General features: G+C 34.5%; 1 protein-coding gene across 2 annotated transcripts in view; it reads right to left on the reverse strand.

Annotated features, from left to right (window-relative positions):
- Positions 1–22,230, reverse strand: part of LOC145680488 (uncharacterized) — a 158,123-nt gene that overhangs the window by 12,857 nt on the left and 123,036 nt on the right. The window contains exon 4 of one of the 2 annotated variants that reach the window (XM_081751065.1): positions 2,082–3,235. In XM_081751065.1, the coding sequence (XP_081607191.1) occupies positions 2,082–3,235 (1,154 nt within the window). Of the gene's footprint in view, positions 1–2,081; positions 3,236–18,049; positions 18,191–22,230 lie in introns of those variants that run through there. The other variant, XM_081751068.1, reaches the window with a different exon arrangement.

Here is a 22,230-nt window from a genome sequence, read left to right on the forward strand (position 1 = left end):
ATTTCATTGTAGACCCGCATGTACACTTTTGTTGCTTCCCATTTGTTTTCTTAACAACATAAAGAACTTCTGTAATTACTCGTCTGGTGCAATTACTATACTTGTCATCGTGTGCACACATACTTCATGTTGTTTTCCTGCCCCAAAACTGAATTGATGTTTTTTGTTTATAGGTGGCGCTGTCTGCACAAACCAAATTTTACACGGGAATGACTCACCCTATAGTGGTCAGTGTTTACCTCTCTATATATCTGCCAAGTTTTATGTTGATCCTCGCGTTCGAACCGACACATATCCCTTGTAACATTCTGAAGAAAAAAAAAAAAAACCTTCCATTATATAGATCACTACTTTCTTGAAAGTTTCATAATTACAAAGATGTTATATTACATCCTGAGTGCATTGTTTTTACCATTCGCATTTTTAGTATATTACACTTTTTGCAAATGTATAGACACAACAAATGAAGTGTAAAATGTTATGCTCTCTAAGTAGAATACAAAAACATGTACAAAAATATTTTTTTCTTCGTACGATGGTGCTGAGAAGCGATTGGTCCACTTCAAATATAGCCAGATGATAAAAAACTGCGTCATTTTGTTAGATATATAAATATTAAGAAAGCAAGTTCCTTTCAATCAATATGTATTTTTTATTGTGTGCTAACATGAAAATTTTGTTTCAGTTCTGTCAAGTATCGCTTTCGGAATCTGGTCATTTACATTTCTACGTAAAAGATTCAACCAAACTATTTTCCGAGAAAGGCTTCGAACTAACTCTCCACTTTTAAAAGTAATTACCTATCATGATACCGTGGTCTTGATACGACTTTGATCTCTACACCATACGGACGTGACGAGATCATAATTCGGTGAATGAAGTAAGAATGAAGTAACCATTTGTTAACAACTTTGAATACACATTTTGCCGTAAATTAGATCAATTTAACAAAAGCTGGTTATCAGTAGTAACCGAACACGTTATACATACCATAGATACTTCACATAAGTGTAATATATAAGAAATACTATATTTCCCCAAACGAATTTTGCCTTTATTAGATGAAAACGAAAAAAAAAAAAAAAAAAAATTCGTCTTATAAGCTGCGAAGATATTCTAATCCAGATAAATTTTCCAACTCTACATTAGGTAGGCTATACGGTTTGTTTGATCGAGTTAATGACTTAGTTATTCGTACATTACTTGCTGCAAAAAATATTTAAGCCAAGAAAGTTTAGACATTGCCTGACTGATTGTTAATACTGTATCATTCAAAATAACTAAATATGAATCGGAAATTGGCTTCGTTCAGGGACGTAGGAAAACATCGACAACCATTCAAGGGAAGATGACTTTAAAACAGATTTGGTTCTCACGATCTTTAAATCACAAACAAAAGAAATCGTATCCATAGAATCAACACAAAAAATATTAATAGTACCGTACAAGTAATTTCAGAACATTAGTATTCTTTAGGATGGAATGAATTATACATCCTTTAGTAATCGTATATAATGTGCGTATTCTTCGAACATTTGGCACATTTTCTTTCTGCGAAATCATTTATGTCTGACTGCTGTTAGCAAAATCACATCAATAAAGATTTAAGCTGTACAAAAATATTTTTCTGTGTAACTTTCGATTGCCTAATTATAATTGAATGATCTTTTGCACAGCATTATCTATAACTATTGAAAAACCATTCAATTCTGTTTAGGCTATTGAAAGTTACATCCGATATTTTTGTGCAGTGGACATACTTAAAATGATTGTACACTTATTCTTTTTTAAAATTGTGTTTTTTCTTAAAATTGTCGCCGGTAGAATTTTCTTATATATCAGACGTTTAAATAGAACGTTTTGAGAACTGCATTTATGAAATGCTTTGTTACATTTTGTTAGTAATACCTTCCCTTAGTTCTTTAAATTCTTAATCACTGCACGTGTGAGTTTCAAATAAATTCAACGGTTGAATTATTTGCATAGACAATGTCTAAACATACACCCGATCTCATACCCGATCAAACCAATATATTTGTTGATCAATTTGTAAAAAACAAGTAAATAAATAAAATTATTACATTCTTCTGTATTTTCCTCCTTGACGATTCCATTTTCGGTTGATTCTTGTACGTTTTTCTTCCTTTGGCAACTGTGTTGATTGAATCGATCTTTGGTGGGAAATTTCCTATTGCATGACTCGCATCTGATTGGCTCTTCACCAGAATGATGAACTAGTAAATGGCAAGTGAGGTGTTGCTTGAGACGAAATTTTGAATTACAAAATATGCATGCAAATGGTTTCAGTCCTTTGTGAATAAGTAAGTGCCGATTTAAATCACCTCTTTTTCTAAAAAACTTCAAACATGCTTCACACAAATACTTCTTTCCAAACACATCTCTTACTACTCGCCACCCAGTCTTCGACTTTGATTGAGCGTTACTATTAGTATTATTATCATCAGGTGGCGGAGTGGGGCCACAAATATCAGATACACCACCTCCAGAAAGCTCTTCAGCACAATGAATTGATCTCATCAGAATGTCCTCAGCAGTATGAACTAGAATATGGCGACTCAGATGTTGTCTTAGGCGGAATTTGGCATTACAAAATATACAAGGATAAGGTTTTTCTCCTGTGTGAATAAGCATATGCCGGTTCAAATCACCTTTCTTTTTAAACGTTTTTGTACAAGCTCCACATCTATGCATTCTTTCATCTGTGATTTCCTGAACGAGATTCAAATCACTTTTATCACTTTTAAGATCGATATGAACAATATTAGGAATCGTTTCATTGGTATTACACTCAGATGGTGCAGTGGAGCCAAATATCTCAGAGGTAGAAGAAATTTCCCCACCAGAATGATGAACTTGTATATGGCGGCTGAGGTGTTGTCTTAGACGAAACCTTTTATCACAAAACATACAAGGATATGGCCTCTCCCCTCTGTGTATCATTAAATGCCGATTCAAATCACCTTTCTTCCTAAAACGTTTTGCACATACTTCACATATATGAATTTTATCATTACCATAATCCTGAGCTAGCTGTTGACTACCATTATTATATCTATACAAAATGTTAACATTACAATCAGGGAACACAGTGTCAGCGTATGTGTCAGGAATGCAAGAAATATTCTTTACTTCTGCTGGGTAGTTTTCAAATTCGTGGTTATTGAAATCTTCAACACACTCCTTTGATTCCCCAATTGCATGATCTGAACCAAACCTGCAACGAAGAAGAGGTCCTGCTTAGATTACTCATAACAAATACACAAAGTATTATCATTCCTACCGATGTAATAAAAGAACTTCCATTAGCATTTTCTATTAACATTATATTCGTTTGTCACTATAACGTACAAAAAGGCTAAATGTTTTAATGATGTAATGAAACGAAATCTTTACACTAAAGATGGTGAATAATGGGAAGGGCATGCTGATGGAAGAACTGGTGAATAAAGATACTGCGATAGGAAGTTGACCACCACAAAGTTATATGATGTGGAATCGAACCATTGATACTTCGCACCAAAGGGGGCTGTTCTACTACTGAGCCACCATGCAATCTGCCTTTGATGTTAAGTATAGAACTACAATAGTAAATAGGCATTGCACACGCTTTTTTCCTGATTCGTTTGTGAATTAGCACTTGGTGAGCGATCATTGACGGAGTTAAAGACCCTCGCTTTAGGCTTTAACTAATAATAACATTTGGCTGAGCACCTAAAAAGACCATCAATTAACTTTATGGTAATTTTGGTTCAAATCGATTAATCCATTCCTGAGAGATATGGTGGCTCACCACAGAAACCACTAATTACGGGGAATTACAATGTATGGCTTTTTGCAGTCAAACGATTATGCGCACTTCTGTTGTTCTTGGTAACTTACAAAATGTAAAAAGTAGCGAGATTAGTTTTTTTTAATCTTATAAGTAGTTCTAGAAATGTCATACTAAATGCTGACGAAAATGAAAATTAACTATACCTATATACATGAACATCCCACTGAAGACAATTTGAAAACCATGTAATATTTCCTCTAAAATTGAAGTAATTTAAGAAAATATTAAACAAAAATTCAGTATTTCCTTCCAGTATTGAACTCTAATTAATACACTTCACTTGCTTTAGCTTAAATTGAACGGTGTATAGATAGATAGATAGATAGATAGATATAGGCACACACACACAGTATATAGGACAGTATGTTCTTGTTCGTGTGTGAACAACCATTGCATGTTGTTGTGTTTCATTATATTTCAGCAAGTCAAACCTTTGAACTAGCTTCACTGCAGTAGAATGCACTAAACACCAGTAACGTCATCTTAAGAAACACTACCCGCCAGGATGCCAGGGATCCACTGATGATAGTTCTTTTATTATGTATGTAAATTATATGTTTGCAATTAGCTATTATAATGTTTAGACAATAATTTCCTCTTCCAAATACAAGAGCCATACGCCTGCGAGAGAGAAGCACAAGCAATGTGTATGCGTAAACTCAGATGTGGTAAGCTCTCCTTCCTTCTATTCTACGCCTGATTCTGCGGACGCCGAGCATCAGGACAAAAGCGACAATGAGCATCAGGGTTTCTGGCAACGAAAATGTGCGTGAAGAAACAAGTGGTTCTTGTCTCTCTTTAGTACTTGGATTCAATTGTTTTCCTGTGATAGATATTGATGAATTTCAAGATCACCAACTTTAAACTTTTAAACTAAATTGAAGTTTTTGTCTTTTTATAAATCCTCCGAGCTATAAAAATGCACGAAAATACAATGAAAAATATATTTAGTTCATCGTCTCTTGAAAACGTACTTTACACAAATGTCAGTATAAAAATAGGAATTATACTATAATTCCTAATAAAAGCTAAATAAAAGATAATCTTAATGCAGGTACATTATAATCCCCAACATGTCATTAATTAGGGATCAAGAATTGGCAGTATACAGTACACATATGTATTTTATGGCTGTAATGTATTTTTCAAATTAGTGGATGATATTTGTGCTTTTTAATTGTTTTAGTATGGTGACTTTTTTTTGTGCAATGTCCCACGATTATGCACCGAGATTAAGGGAGACGCTGTTGATGAGATAGATGATAGTAGTGAAACGACAATAGTGGGAAAACTCTCATAAAATTCTCGCACATAGTGTTTGCCCACCACAAAGCCCACTTGGCGGGAGCTGGGTTCGATGTATGGACCCCACGCACCAGAAAAATGTGCATGTTTGTAAGTAAAAAGTACAAGTTGAAGAGGGACGTGATCACCTGTAACAAGATAGAGCATTATTATTTTCATGCATATATTTTAGCAGTGGTGTCCATCTCCCTCAAGTGCTTGGGCACAATCTTCCCAAATTTACTCCCTCTAGGCGACCGGTATTGGTTGTGACAAAACCAAGACAACTAGTTTTATAGACATTTTAGTCAATTTAGTAGTCTTAAAAGCATCATTATGGTATTGTTAAAATTTTATTGTGCCATTTTCAATGAAAAATCTTGTCCCCGAAAAAGGCGTAGCGTGCGTCCTACAATCTACATATGAGTATCCTTGTATTTTAGGAAATGCTGTCTGCTCTAATGGTGCCGGACACAAATTTGGTGGACTGTTTGCTAATAATTTCCTAATCTTGATTGACTTACGAGGAACGATACTCGCTGAAAGAGATTACCTATCCAAAAGTTTCCCGTATAAATGACAAATACTAATCACTCATCAACATTTCATCCTTATTTGTGTGATAGATTTTCTTGACTTGATAGATGATTTGTAAGAAATAAAGTGTTCTGTTTTGACTGCAATGTGTTCCGGACAAAGGAGTGGTATTCAATTGGTGTCTTTGATTTAGATAACCTTATAATAAAAGCTATCAAACATTGGCCATCGAAGCAACACTTGATATATATTGAACCCTTGACTTATTAGATAAATCTCGAATTCAGCAGGCGAAAATGGTCTTTAAAAATATTTTGAAAATGACTCAAAATGTCATTTTCCACACTAACTTGAAAATTTCGAGACGGAAAGAGGTTATACCTTCACATTCCCATTTTGTTTTGTTGTATGAAAATATTCTGTCGTACGAATGACCGACTGGCATCCCCGTTTCTAAATTTCATGCCTTATTACTGCTAAAGACGGTTCTTCCAAATTTTTGTAGAAATGGATACTGAAATAATTTTATCTTCTATTTGATAACAAGTGAGCAAAAATATCTATGTCGACTCCACTTAGGTTAAATCAACAAAGTTAACAAATGCAAACCACAGTGAAGATACAAAGAGTGTGTATATTCTATTTAATCAAACGGTAGCTATAAATCTAATTTCGCATGACGGCGCTCAAAACTTTAGGTATCAAATTTAAAAAACAAGGTTATTTATTATCATTTACTAATGGTAATGTAAAATACTGTTAGTAAGATAGTTTAGGGTAGTTGAGACTAGGGCAGAATGCAGTTACATAAATGGGATACATATTTAGAAAAAAAGACCTGCTATGTAATAAACTGTGTTACGTGAGAAACAATGATAATGGACTCAGTTTCGATTAGTTGTATTTGTTAATAAGAATAATATATTTAGGTAGCTATTTATAGGAGACAGTTTGGGAAAATAATATTTTTTTTTTCTGCGGAGAAGCAATGGGTATCCATAATTCTCTGTTGATGTAACTGGAAGGCACAATATATAGAAAGAAGTTATCAGTTAGTACATTTCCTGGCCATTTGCTGTCTAAGTCCTAGTGGAACGTAATTTGTGGTTTTCTCTAGTTTAATAACATCAATTGGTGCAGACACGTAACTACGCTCCACAACGTCTAATTTATCAGTTTTCCAGCTGTTCAATATCGAGCAGGGCCATATCTTGTCTTGCAAAGATTCAAGCATCTTTGCACCACTGCTCAAATCCCGACGAGAGTAAGGTTTTGACTGCTTGCAGTAATAGAAGAAGAAGCATTCGTGCAGTTGCAGGAAATCTGCTAGCCAGATTTGCAGATTAAAAACTCATGACCAGCTTAAGAAGTTACTGGAATAGCACTATGTAGTAGAAACATACGTAGTAGCAGAAAGATACAAATTTCATCTATTAAAACAAAAACCCTATTGAAGAAAACTTGAGAGACCAGCTAATTTTTGGAATGGTGAACGATTCCACAAGGCAGCAGCTTACGTCTAAAATAGATTCATTTCAGAATACAATCGAATTGATTGGAGCAATGGAAAACACTGAAAGATAGTATAAAATCTTCTATTCACCTAACAGGAACATGAATGTTGTACGTTCGCCAGGGGCAAGATTTTCGTCTAGTAAGTTGCACCATTGAGTAAGAAAGATATAGAAAAGTCCTACCGATGCAATAAATGTAGACTTACTAAAGGCAACTGTCCAGCCTTCGGAAAAACTTATGAATTTGGTGGGCGGAATCATTTTGCACTGGTTTGTCCAAATCTGAATTCAGACAACCAGATGATGGCGGATAAGTACTTCTGTTTATGGTAACATATTCTATTTATGAAACAGGCTCTATAATAACACTATCCATAGCTTTGGATTGTTTATTATAACAAAAGAAACACTGACCAAAGCTTCAACACTCACTGTATTTTAAACTATAATGTGTAACGGTTTCGGATATCTAACATATCCTTCATCAGACATCAGACAGACAGACATCAGATACTGCCTGTTGAAGGATATGTTAGATATGCGAAACCGTTACATATTATAGTTTAAACTGTGAAGGATATGTTAAGCTTATGTGTGTGTTGAAGCTTTGGTCAGTGTTTCTTTTGTTACAAACAGGTTCTATTAATGTAAAATATATATCTTCAGTGAAAGTAATTTACAATGAATATTTATTTCTAAATCTGATACCATTGACCAATTTTCCGAAATGTGAAGAAATTCTTAAGCAGTTAGTGTGCAAGAATAATACAAAGTACAGTAAATACCTTGCATCAATTATAAAGTATACAATTTATACATAAAATAATAGTATAATAATAATAATAATAATAATAATTTATTATTATTATTATTATTATTAGGCCTCCAGACTGTGCTATGCAAAAGTATATAGAAAGGCTTTGTCTGTCAGTCTGTCGACAGGTATCAGAGCAAAACCGGTAAGAGATATCGAGATGCGGTTTTTTGCAATCGCTTTAGCGTTCCCAGAATAGGTTTAATTTATTCCGTTAACTCTCCATTCAAACCAGAAGTGGCAACGAAATGAGATTGCAACTAGACACATATTCATTTATTAATGTCCATGGCATCTTATATTCAATAATCAATGGAGTTCAATGCTCCTTTTGAGCTCCGACGCTTTGAAAGGAAACACGTTTAAAGCTATTAAGCCAATGTTCTCGGGATTGCTGCCAGAGTGAGTGTTGCTGTGCTGAGCTTTCGTTACCATACAGCGGCAACATCTTCAGAGCTATTCATCCGTACATACAAGCCATCCATCAACAGAGACGAAGGTTATCATCTACCTGACATCTGGATCCAGCTTCTCAGTACGAAAAGAACCGTAAGCCAATCAGAGAACAGTTTCCACCAGCAAAATCAGAGCACGCCATTGGTCAACAAAAACAACCAATAGAAATACAGCAATTCCTAAAGACTACAATATAAATTGTACGACCAGCACACTCCAACACATAGCTCTGAAGATGTTGCCGCTGTATGGTAACGAAAGCTCAGCACAGCAATACTCTGGCAGCAATCCCGAGAACATTGGATTAATAGTAGACGCCAGCAAGGCTTCAAGATCATATTGACGTTTAAAGCTGCTGAATCTGGTGGAGTCACCTAGTATAGCGGACACTCATGTACGATGTTGCACAAAAAGATAGATATTGGATACAAATATAATGTTCCCTTATGGTAATGAATGCCATAATACGATTGGCATACGCTTTTGTTGCAGACTAGAGTCCATCTGCAATCTGGAAAAGTTTGACTAGGAGGGTGCTGTCTGGAAATAATTTTCTCAAGAAAGTCTTAAGCGTATTCAATTCGATCTTACTCACTACTTCAAAACATCATAAGTAATCTGTTTCCAGGAAGTTATTTGTATGACTTGTTTTATGCAGATAGAAATTGCTCATAAAGAGGAATTCCCGTCCCATTGATAATGAACAAATAATCATTGTTGCAAAATCACATGCCGCCAGATCTGATCAGTTAGGTTATATTTGAAAAATTAGAAGGGCTATACGAGACCCTTACAACACCAGTCCAGATCAAGATACCATCCTCAAAACTGACCATTTTCAATATTGCTCTTTGACTTACCTGCCATTTTCACGGTAGAGGTATACAACACCGTGAGAGAATTTGGACTCGTCTGAGAATAACATAATCCCATAGACGGCAATCCTTACACCATATTCGTCAGTCTCTTTTGAGGGCTGAAATTAACTTGTTTAGGACCGATGTTTCATTATTGGAACATGACTTCTGAAGATGAGAGAAATATTAATAATTTTCGTAACCTTTTCGAGCTTCTTGTCGAAATGCCTGTGTTGCATTTGGAGTTTTTGGAGCTCCTTTTCGACCTGGCAAGAGTAAAACGCCTGTGTTCCATTTAATAGCGAATGGATCGTATTTATAGTCCCATGCGTATTTTGCAATGGTTTCTGGAAAACCACATTCAATTTTAATCCCTATTAATTATTTGTATAATGAGTCTATAAATGTATGGGTAAATTATCATGTGATTTGATGTTGACTAATGCGTATTACGTTGTTAAAAACACACGTGTTCCATTATTGGAACAACAGTCCTTAAAAGGTCCAAGAGTTTCATACGTAGGGCTAAGTACACATTATTATCTATTCTAGACTTACTGTTCACGAAACAGAAAATACACTAGAGGAAGACGAACCTATCTCTGATGCGGAAGTATACTCTACATCACTAGAATAAAGATAGTAAAAAAGAATATGTATGAAATTGAAAATAATTTATCAATAAAATGATTACTTAGTGAAGTTGAGGCAGTTGTGAAAAGGCTGGAGAGTGGGACCGTATTTGAACATGTGCCGCACGATCGTCTGCTGCGATTTTATAGAAACTTCATAACAGGTAAATTTTTCATAGAAACTTCATAGAAAGGTAAATTTTTAACACTCATTTCCATGTTGCCCAAGGACATGTTTGTGAATAATCACTTGCAATATTTCGAAGAATAATTTGCTTTTTAATTCTTCTGGGAGCAATAGATTGTGAATTTTACATTTCTATTTCTTCTTACATATTTTATTTGTTCGGCATCCTTACCAACATCCGACATATTTAGAAATATATACCTTCTGTCAAACTTAGGTAAAAACTTATAAACTTGGAAGAAAACTAATGTTAAGGAATCTATAGAATATACAGGTTCAATGGCTCCAATAAGGCAGCTTGCTGCATGACATTATTTATGATAGTTTTGAATGTATCGATATATATCAATGATTACTAAAAGCTAGTTTGATCAACAATTTTCTGCACAATAGGATGTTTCGGCTGTGAGGAACACTATTATATATTTAGGTATATCTAAAAGCAATAATTTGTTTTTATAAGCAGGCTAATTCGAACTAATGGACTTGTAAGTCTATTCTACAAATTCTTTTAACTCTACAATGCGTAGTTGCACAGATGTGGAACATAGTGGCAACTAATATGTTCTTTCCTATATAACGAGTTTCTAATGCATGTTGAACCAGATTGGCAACGTTCGAAGCTAGTTTAATACCACAATTTCCGCATAGATGGCACTATTAAGCGTACCGGTACTTCCGTTACTCATTTTTGTTTTCTCTCGCAAAACTATTTTTTCACAGAACATTAAAAAAAAAAAAAAAAAAAAATCTGCATTGCAGGGTTAAGATTGTAACGTTTTAAGTCTGATAGTCTGTTCAATGAAGAAAATATGTAAAAAGAAACAGAAATATGTAAAATTCAGAATATGATGCTCCAAGAAGAAGAAGAAGAAAACAGATTAGTCTTTGAAATTAAAGATGCTTATTCACAAATATCCGTCTTCAGTGATCACGGAGATGAGTGCTAAAAACATCAATATATTACATAGGTTCTTTAAGTAATTATAAGAAAAGTAAAATTGATAAAATAAATTGAAGATGATTGAGCAATGATATACATCTTTTACAATATGAAGAATGGGATCTTCGTATCTTTTACAATACAACTCTATACTTACTCCGTATGTATAGAAGTTCGGCTTGCAGGCTACCCTCATCTGAGATGCCAAAGGTAGTGTATTTATTACGGTAAGACATTTAGACCTATGGTGTAAACGGTTATCATTGAGATAAAGATCAATAGATGTGGGTTTTCTGTATACACTATGTTCCACGCTTGTATCGAATTTTCATGTGACCAGAATATTCAAAAACAGCAGGCAAACTATCTTTTTTATTTCCATGGTTAATTTTATGCTTTGGTGTTGGCTATTGAGAATTCCTGAAGGTATGTGGTAACTGCTTTCCGTATCGTCATAATCGACGTAACTATAAAATAAAGCTGGTTTTGATGGTGTTGACTGTAAAATCTGATGTTCAAATTATTTCACGAAAAGGTTTCCGACAACAGGCAAGGGTGGTGAGCCCATGGTCACACCATTTGTTTAATTATAATATTGTCCACATAGAAAAAAGTGGCAGATGTATAAGTATAGCGAAACGAACTACGACATGCTCGATGGAAATTGTTTCTCTTGAATAAGTGAAATATCATGGACTGGTACTTTTGTGAAGGCAGAGAGACAACGTCGAAGTTAACTAAAATTTTGTCAACAGGTGGTTAAATGTACCTATTTTACTAATTGTACCTATCGCTAGTACTAACAATTGAGGAGTTTGATGCAATAAGGGCATTAGTCTGAAACGATGCATTTGGAAAAAAACGATGTTGAAAATTTTAGTAGTATTTTTTTCCTTACATAAAACAATGTAATATGCAGCATTTTATTCAGATATTAAATTGGAATTTTACCAGGAGGCTAAACAAGCATGGCAAAAGCAACAAATACGTTTGATGCAAAAAGGGCGTAAACTTGCTTACGCGCTTATTACATCAAACTCCTCAATTGTTCTCAATGGGATGCTGGTTCTTGTGTAATTTTGGTAGTCCATATAAAAGTGGCAGTTGACTTCTATATGGTATTTGCATCACACTATCAAGAAAGCTTCAGCTCCTATACCAAGTTCGGATATATCGCTGAAAAAGACTTAAGTTTTCACCAGTATTGGGTTTCCAGTTAAAAATTTGAAAGCATTGCTACTTTATTCCATTCTGGCTACATGGCCTGCCTGCCTACCTGAGCCTCCTAGATTTAAAAACGTTAGGTAAATACGATAAATTATGCAATTCTTCGTTTCCCCACAAATCTCCAATTCTGTCCCTCTTGAGTCCGAATATTCGCCTCAGGATTCTATTTTTAAATGCTTTCAGTCTTCATTCTTCCCTCAAAGAGGCGACCATGTTTTGCAGCCATACAGCTCAACAGACCTAATTTTCATATTATATATTTTAAAATTCAAATTCTTCGACAGAATTGACGAAGACAAAAGAGCCTGGACTGAATAATAACAAGACTTCTTGCTTTCAGTTGACATTTAATTTCTTCGTGGATCTAGTTTTGGTCTGTTAATGCTGATCCTAAATATTTGAAAGTATCCGCTATCTACACTTGCAAATATTGAGATACTGCTAAGAGTAAACCATGTAGAAATAACTCAAGAGACAATACCATCAGTCATAATGTCCGTTATTAAATTCTGTAATACCAACAGAACAAGATAGCGAACATTTTGTATGGCTGACAGTAACGGTTCTTGAATGTTACTTTTACATGATTTATTCTCATCAATATCTTAATATTTAAAAATTTGGGACTAGAAGCTAAATTTTTGCTTACTGGCATACAGAAGAATTGAACTGGAATTTGGCGTGGGTGACTCGGGTTCGATTCTTGGCGGAAGCTCATGGGGTTTGGATTCCACGTTAAAACTGTAGGTTCATGTCTCAAAAACCTTCTATGCTGAAAGGGACGCTAAAGTCAAATCTACCCAACTAAACTGGAATTAACACAAGAGGAAATTCAAGATTTTTTTTCTTAGGAATTTTGACCTTAGAAAAACTTTCAGCAGTGAAGGAAACTGGAAAAAGCAAAAAATAATAATAAATAAATAAATAAATAAAAAATAATGCACACAAGGGAAGTCTCTTTAACTGAACAACTTTTAACTTATTTCATAACATTTTGTAAGTGTTAAATGGTTTACTTTTAAAAAAAATATTGTTTTGTTTTTATTGTTATTTACAGAAAATAATAAAAAGTCTTCGAGAACAGCATTATGTTCCCGATCATTTTTCTGAATTTTAGTCAGTAAGTTAAAAGACAACAAGAAGAATATTAAGATTTCAGAAAGTAAGCTACGTACATAGTATCTACAAAATGCCAATAAATAAATTAATAAGTATTATAAAGTGTTTTCTTACAGGCCAGAAATTTAAATGCGGAATTCAGGACATTATAATTGTCACGTACATTATTCAACATTCTATGCTGACGGCGTGCGCTTTTTGCAGAGATATACACGTGTATTGGAAACAGAGTTAGTTTCAGTGTACATAGTTTTCATGCTTGTCTTCAGTATTAATGAGTAATTAGTAATGGCAGTCATGCATATTGCGAGAATATAGGTATCTGTAACTGTGTGAGAAGTGTCTTCTACTTGTGATGTTACGATCAAATGAAACCAACTGTAAGACAAAAGATATTCGCTTCTTTTTTATTTTATTTATTTATTTATTTATTTTTATTATTTTCTTGTTTCCTCAAGTTCTCATTGTTCACAGGGCAAGATATTCAATTCATTTCGAAGATAGTAACTATGTGTGATTTTTTTAAAACCGAGTTCCTAAATTTAAATACAACTTTAACCTTTCAATTTCCAAGCGAGAACTTCAATCATTCATATCTCATCTTAATTTTAGAAATTAAAAACTTTCCATGTAGCGTTTTCTGGACTCCTACAGACTTCAGTATAGTTAATATGCCCTTTCTCCCTTCACATGCAATCTTAATATGAAAGATAAGAAGAAGAAAATTCTACCTCTTTATCACAGCCCACTTTCTTTCTCATTTTTCTCCCTGAGTATTACGCTTGATGAAGTATACCTGGAAATAATACTATATTTCACTTTAACTACGAAAGATATGGCTACCAGATTTGATGAACTTCCTACTTAGAAATTTCCTTTTTATATACTTTTTTATTATATAACGATCGAAATATATTATTTTTTTTAATTGACAAGGTCTTTGTATAAGAAAATATAAATATCAAAAACTTGAGATGTCTGTCCTTATTTACTATTATCCAGCTCGTGCACAGTTTTACAATGGAAATAAACAATATTATGATTTTGATGGCAAGATCATTAAAAAATGTATACAATGTAACTTTAGCACTTGTAGGAGTTATTGAGAATAGCGTTGTCACGTATGTCTTTGAATTATGAAGAGGTAATATGAAGTTTGGAAAGAAATGAATGTGAATTTCTTATTCTCTTGTTTTGTGAATTTCACAGAACCATCAAATATCGGGCTTGTTGACGAATTACATTTGAAATTATTAAGGAACCATTTTTAAAAAAAATGTTTCCCTCTTAGATACTGTCATAACGAAAACAATAGTTCAATTTATTTTAGATAAAAATTACAGATAACTGCATTTGCCTCACTCCATATCAGATATAGTTTAGTTACATTCCGCGAAAAGTAACGAGTTTTATATGAAACAGCTATTTTCCAGAAAAATAAATGCAGCCTTAGAATATGTTCTAGCTGCCGAGAAAGAAGCTGCTGAATTTTTCAAACTCACAAATAATAGGTTTGATATGATGAACTTGGATGTGACAGAAAATTGCGTTGATAAATTTAAAAGTACTCGAATCCCAGAGAATTTCACTTTGTTTGAGGCCAAGAAACCTACTGCCATTCCAATAAGGTATACTGTCGTCAAATATACTTCTTGATCTATATAATGAAATAAGAAAGACACAAAATATGTATTTCTTTACGACAGCTATAAGTTGAACAAATATGTTTAAAAAAAAAGTCTTTTCCCGGCTTTATGGATTTGAAAGATTTTATAACCATCAATTACTCATAGTGTATGAAAATAGGATACTCCTATTTTCCTTGAAAATATCAGATAAATATCAAGGCTACAATGAACAATCAATGTGTTCAGAGACTGGATGAGGAGAATCCTGTCACTAAACATGATAGTAATAGTATTACAAGTAGAATTACCTCTGATTTTGTAAGCGATGGTTATAATTAAGAGCAGCATGACTCATATAAAATACTATTTCCCACGAAATGAGACGAACAGATTGTCCAATAGGAACAGATATACGTTTCGAGACGAGACAGAACTCTTATGACCCTTTTCGGGACAAGACGGCCAACACTATACATATGACACAGCAGACATGATCGATTGCTCATGTGAAAGCCTCTGTTATTTAGGATAATTAGTTTACAAATATAGTACTGATTCAATTCTTAAAAAGCAGAACTGATTCAACCTCTTTGTTAATGGAAGTGACTGGGGTTGGATTGGTTTACTGTAGAGACCTATGTAAACTAGCCATATACTTCTTAATCCAAGATGACCTCCCATTTATTTTTTGAACATACGTAATTTTACCCCCAAATACAAGAAACGCTGGGTATATTTTCAGAACTTACTATAAAACTAAACTAAACATCAAATTAGATACAGAACTCCCTTAATATACTGTTCAGTACATGCTACGTCATTTGTCGCAAAGGCATGACAACTCCGTATCTGTAAGCACGAAATTGCGGCAGAAAGCCTCGTCTTGGATTCCGACATATACGGTAAATCTTTGGTTCAACATTGTACAGTCAGAAACAATACACTTGTACAGTCAGAAACAATATTAAGTTTAGGTTGGATGTATAAGAAATGATAGCTCCAACCTATACTTAATATTGTTTCTGACTGTACCTATAGCCTAAGAGGAAGAGATAACAAGTGCAAAAGTATGATTGTAGAAAAGTTGGTATACGTGTGTGAAAGAAAATACATAAAATGGGATACAACCAGGGACCCTTCGCATCACAAGTGAGAGATCTACTACTGGGCCACCATACCCCTGCCACATCATGGATTTCAAGTAAGATTCAACCTCTTGTATTTCCCTGTTTCCCATATTTCACTTTCCTTTTTCTTTCTTTCTTCAGCATACCAGGTAATATATTTTCTCGAACGCTGGTGTAACACATCATCCATTTTTTTTCTTTCATTATTTATACAATGAAAAGTATCATTGTTGATTATTTGGTATTTTATTATGCTATATTACGTTTATTTGATCATTCATCTGATACAATTTATAATTTACATTGAATTCGTCTAGTAATGATACACAAAAAGGTAATAAAAATAACAGAACTTAATTATACTATATTTATTTAATACGGAATAGATTGGAGGACAGGTGTTTAAAAAATCATACATAGGTACACATACTGATTACAGAGGCAATAAAAACAATAAACAATATATTTCAGACTTTGAGGTTTCTATGGTGTGAGAAGATATCCATGACAATTCGCAATATTTTTCTGCACTAGGAAAGATCGATCTGCTTCAAGTGAAGGTCTCCAGAATAATGTTCGTTAATCAATGCATTAATATATATGTGCAAGCTATAGTGTTTTCAATGTCGGTGAGGGCACGGAATCTCAAGAATCTATATTCTCAAGAATTTTATCATTAAGAATTTTAGTTATTGATCTTAGCTTTTAAAGATGCAGCATTCATGGTAATTTAGAATTAACTGAACTACCACTCTCTTCGCGGTTTGAATGTATAGGTTGCTTAAAATGTTCTACCCATGTTGATAACTTAAAAGTGATTGAGAACACATCACCTGCATAGATTTGGATTCGGTTTTTAACATTACATTGGTGTCGTTCATTGGCACGAACACTTTTCTGACAGGTAATAAGAAATTTAGAAAAGAGCTTACGCAAAAAATTGATCAAATGTTGGAAGTAAAATGTAGCCTTGAGGAATTCCGTTATGAAGTAATCCTATTTCTGATTTATTTGTTATACATATTATTTCTTGTTGTTCAGGTAGGACTTAAAATACTTGTAACTGCTTCCTCTTAACGGTATATGCATATAATTTGCAAAGCAAAATTTCGTAACCAATAACGACATTCTTTTTGGAGAAAAGGAAGAAGTTCATAAGTATGCATTATGCAAATATTTTAGAAGAATGAGGTTTGATATACATGTAAAACTTTCTCTAAAACATAAAAAAATGTGAAAAACACGTTTCTGTAGTATTCGATAATGAATGAATTTGAAAAGTTCGACATATGTATTTAAATGCCATTATAAATATAACGTTTCATTACGAAAGAGTTGCTATCTGTGGATAATACGGATAAACTTATTGTAAGATGCTTATTTAAACTGACATAAATAATGAAGCACAATATAAAAATATTAGAAGTGATTCAGAAGGATGAGTAGGGATGGAAGTTCTTCTACCATTTCTTTGCCTTTTGATGAAAATAATAATATAGCTGGTACTATTTTTGTACGATTAACTTCTTGCTTTCAGTTGTTGTAAGTGCTGTTGTATAACATGACGCCTAAGGTTGTGTTTAAGAGTAAAGGTTCGATGGCATATTTTGCATGCAAACACTTTTTCAATTTTATGAACCGTATAGTGATATTTCAGATGATGTCTTCGAATAAATCTTTTACCGCAGATTCGACAAGCAAATGGTCTCTCTTCTTTGTGAAATTCCATATGTTCTCTCAACCAAATTTCGTCCACAAATGTTAATGAACAGATACTACATGAGACCATTTCTTTACCACCACCATCAGAATTCCTGCTCTTCGGATTTTCTCTATTTACGCTAACGGTATTATCATAGTTTCTTGTGGTTTCATTATCCAACGTGTGCGACGACATAAGCATCTTCGAAGTAGCAGGTAAAATCCTTGAACTATTTTCAACACATGTAGAATTATCACGGCTCGAAAGATAGTCAATTATCTCCACAAATGGTGTGTTATCCACTGTGTACCTGAAACAAGAATAAGTTATCCATTAAACTGTAACGATTGTACGTTGTTTAAATTTTTTTTTTCGAAATTGCTAATACACGCACTTAGAGTTTTTCTTTATAATTGAATCAGACAGTTACATACAGAAATTAAGAAGAACCGCGCAGGAAACGAATAAGTTACATAACTAAACAAAACGACTGAAAATTGTAAGTTTTTGGATAGTGGATACGTCACTTCGGCTTTCTATTTTGAGATACAAAACTAGGCTTGTTGTATCTATTTACATTTTCTTGTGCAAAAATATAGTTAATTAGATTACATACATAGAGGATTGTATTTTTTAAACTACTTTAATAGTTTATTTCGTTACAATATGTTTTGAATTTAGTATTAGAAATTACATAAATATCATACTATTTCGTATTTCATTTTTCTTTCGTTTCGATTTTATTATTTAAAAAAAAAAAAAAAAACGTTAAAGAATTCTCATAAACTTCTAATCAACCTTTAACAGGTCACTCCCGTCTTTTATTAATATTATTCTCAAATTATTATTTTAAAAAGACCACCTCCATATACCTACTTACATATTGTACGTGTAGAGTATCTTGAAAATTGTAATAATAGTCCAGTCAATAAAGGTTTTGTGTCAGGACTAATTAGTTACAAGCTGAATTTTTCAGGAACGTTAGACCACAATATAAGGAGTATTTTCTGAAAAGTCCCCACCCCTCCCTTCTTGTTTTCCTCTCTATCCCCTTAACCCTTTTAGATTCCTGTATTTTCCAAGGAAAACGTTGATTTTCAGTTAATTAGCTACTACTTCAGTACTATTCGCCCTAGTATAATGGATTATACGTCATTCTCTTCAGAATAAAACATGTTTTCAAATGGTATCATGCGCATGTTTGCATGATGTACAAGGGAAGGGAAATTCGAGGTAAAATAGGGAACTTTCCCTCCGAAAAATCCCTTTTATGAAAATTAATGCCCTTTGGAGCAACCCTGGCCACAGGTATCTGAATATAATCTACTTTGCAAAATACTATGGTCTATATGTAATGTGTATTCCAAGTTTTATTGCAATATCTAGAATAGTTACGACGAAAAAATAGTTCTCAATCCTACTTGGCAATACTGAATTTCATATATAAATGAGGAAAAGTGGGACATCTATATACAAAATAAGTTTCCAAACACAGTACTCTATATCCAAGTATCATGGTTAATACGTCATTCTTTTCAGAATGAAACAAGACTTGAAATAATACCATGCGTATGTGTTTATAATGTACAAGAGAAAAGTGTTTTGGGATAAATATGAAAATTTCCATCAAAAATCTCTTTTTTGAAATTTGGGGACCCCTGAAGCGGTACTGAGTAGGCCTACAGATGCCTGAATATAATCTACCTTGAAAAGTACTATTGTCTATACATAATTTATGTACCACGTTTCGTTGCAATATCTAGAAGAATTACGAGGAGAAAAAAATCTTTCTTAATCCAGAGCACTCTTACTCTTCTAATATGCCACGAAAATATGACAAACGGAACGAAATATAACTCTTAGCTTTAAAATATATACATGTATATACATTATTAATAGTCTATGCACATAAGTTAATATTTTATTTATAACTGTTATATGCAACTTTATAGTTACTATATTTTATTAATCTGTTTTTTACTTGTATTATTGCTAATTAATATGGCCCATTTTGGTTCGGGGAATTGTTACTAACTTAGATTAGGGCCGTTTTATTATCTATCAACTATGAAGCCGCCATGTCCTCGACTGGCAACAATCGGTAGCTGCTTAACAGTGCAAAATAATGTATTTTATACTGTAATAACATGACGGACCACCCACACAAAACACATGGAATGTAGAAAGTAGAACTAAATATTCTACTTTCTACAATATTACTACACATTTTATACAATCGATGTTTACTTGTTGACTGATAAAATTCAATTCAGCTTTCAGTCCAATCTGGTTAAAACAAAATGCTACACTGTTCACAGTCGTCATAATCGAAGTTAATAACATCGTCATAGGCAGGATAATTATCGAAGAAAAGTCCATTACAGTGTTCACACATGGCGGAACAATCTAATCCTACATTTCTACATATGGTTAGCGCTAGATTATTCACAGCTGCGAGAAATGAGACGAAGAACACCAGGTGCAAAAGTCTTAGAGTTTGGTACTAGTATCAAAGTTTTCTTTTAACATGTTCCATCTTCACAATAACAGTCAAAAACGATAGTGACATTTTTTCCGTATATGTTTACAATGTACACTGAGTGCTCACTGAATTGCAACCTCCACATAAGAAAGTGCGGTCAGCAGCCGAGGTGATTATATGACCAGCCCGACTGGTAGTATTGCAGAGAAAGAACACACTCGAGGCTACATATTGGCAGATAGAACGGTGTTATAATGGGAGGTGGGCAGGATTTATCCGCATTTTAATAGGGCATGATTGAGGGTACCCGACCAATAGGTACGTCAATATCCAGACAGCAATACTTGTCGGATGCGCCCGTTCCTGTGTAATGAAATTGTGCAAGGAATGGGAAGAAAATCGGGTAACGGTCTCCAAGAGATGGAACTACGGGAACGTACGTAAGTTTAAAACGTGGAGCGAGCGTCGCGTCAAATAGCTCGTGACAGCCAAACGAACCACCAGTGTCTGGGAATTACGTGACAAATACAATGGTAGATACACAACACCTATATCCCACGCAACTATACGGCGTACATTGACACGCATGCAGTTCCACAGCAGATTACACACTCTTCACGACTCGTTAACACAGACTTCGTCGCGCTCGGGCACAGAACACGCTAATTGGACCATGGATGATTGGTGTGTCAGTCCAATTAATCTATTTGTACTACCCCTCTTGGACGGGCGTGTGGCGACAACTGCACGAAGCTATGGATCCCTCGTGCATGGTGCGTATTGTACGGGCGCCTTTGGCATGGACTGGGACCGTTGGTGTCTATGGACCACAAGGAGACATCCGTTGTGAATCTGCAGGTGTTAGAGGACCACGTACACCCTATAATGCAACACTTCTATCCACACGAAGACGGTATTTCCCAGGACGGCAATGCACAGTGCCACCAAGCCAGGACTGCACTTACTTGGCTTAAGGAACATTTCACGGAGATGCAGCATATGAATTGGCTCCGTATCATGGGTGGAATTACGGGGCACATGGGGGGGGGGCATTGCCCACCAACTTTTCGACAAAAAATAAAAATGCCACCTATAAGATTGCCACATACTAAGACCCCCGAGACCGACCAAAAGGTCTGCCCCACTGACACCCCAGCATACAATTCTTAGCTCCGCCCATGCTCCCTATCTCACCGGATCTTAATCCTATAGAACATTTATGGGATGTTGCGGAACGAGCTCTTCGCACCATGACTCCTGCAGCAACGTCTGTGGGCTTGTTGTGGGATGCCATCAGGGATATATGGTATCAGATCCCCGTGGAAACATATCAGCAACACCAGAATCCATGCCATGCCGTGTTCAGGCCGTCCTCTGATCAAAAGTGGACCAACAAAGTATTAGATAGGTGGTCGTAATTCAGTGAACACTTAGTGTAATTGTTACAGTTTTGAATAACATTTCCGTAAGTACAAGGAACATAGTAAATAAGAAATCCTCCATCAATCACTACAACTGATTTCATTTTCTGCTTTGATCAACTGCAATACAGCTACGATATATGTGGTTGGACACTTTTTCGAATTTATCATTATGGTAGTCATAAATCCACTCCATCCTGGCTGCGACTGTAATCCTACAAGCCATACAAGGTTGAGGGAATATAGATATTGTGAAGATTGGTCCGTAAGATATCTTGTTGAAGTTCACTTAAGTCTTCAATGACCATTGAAGAAAGACCTGTATTTCTCTTTTTTATTGGATATAAGTACTCTCGGATAGTTGTGGTGTTAATAAAAGATTGAATTGGATTTCTCTTAACTTGTTATCCGACGCAAGTACCTGGAATCCCTCCCATAGGACGAAAA

The sequence above is a fragment of the Thermobia domestica genome, chromosome 3 (genome assembly GCF_964235325.1).
Source record: "Thermobia domestica chromosome 3, izTheDome1.hap1.1, whole genome shotgun sequence".
Taxonomy (NCBI): Eukaryota; Metazoa; Arthropoda; class Insecta; order Zygentoma; family Lepismatidae; genus Thermobia; species Thermobia domestica.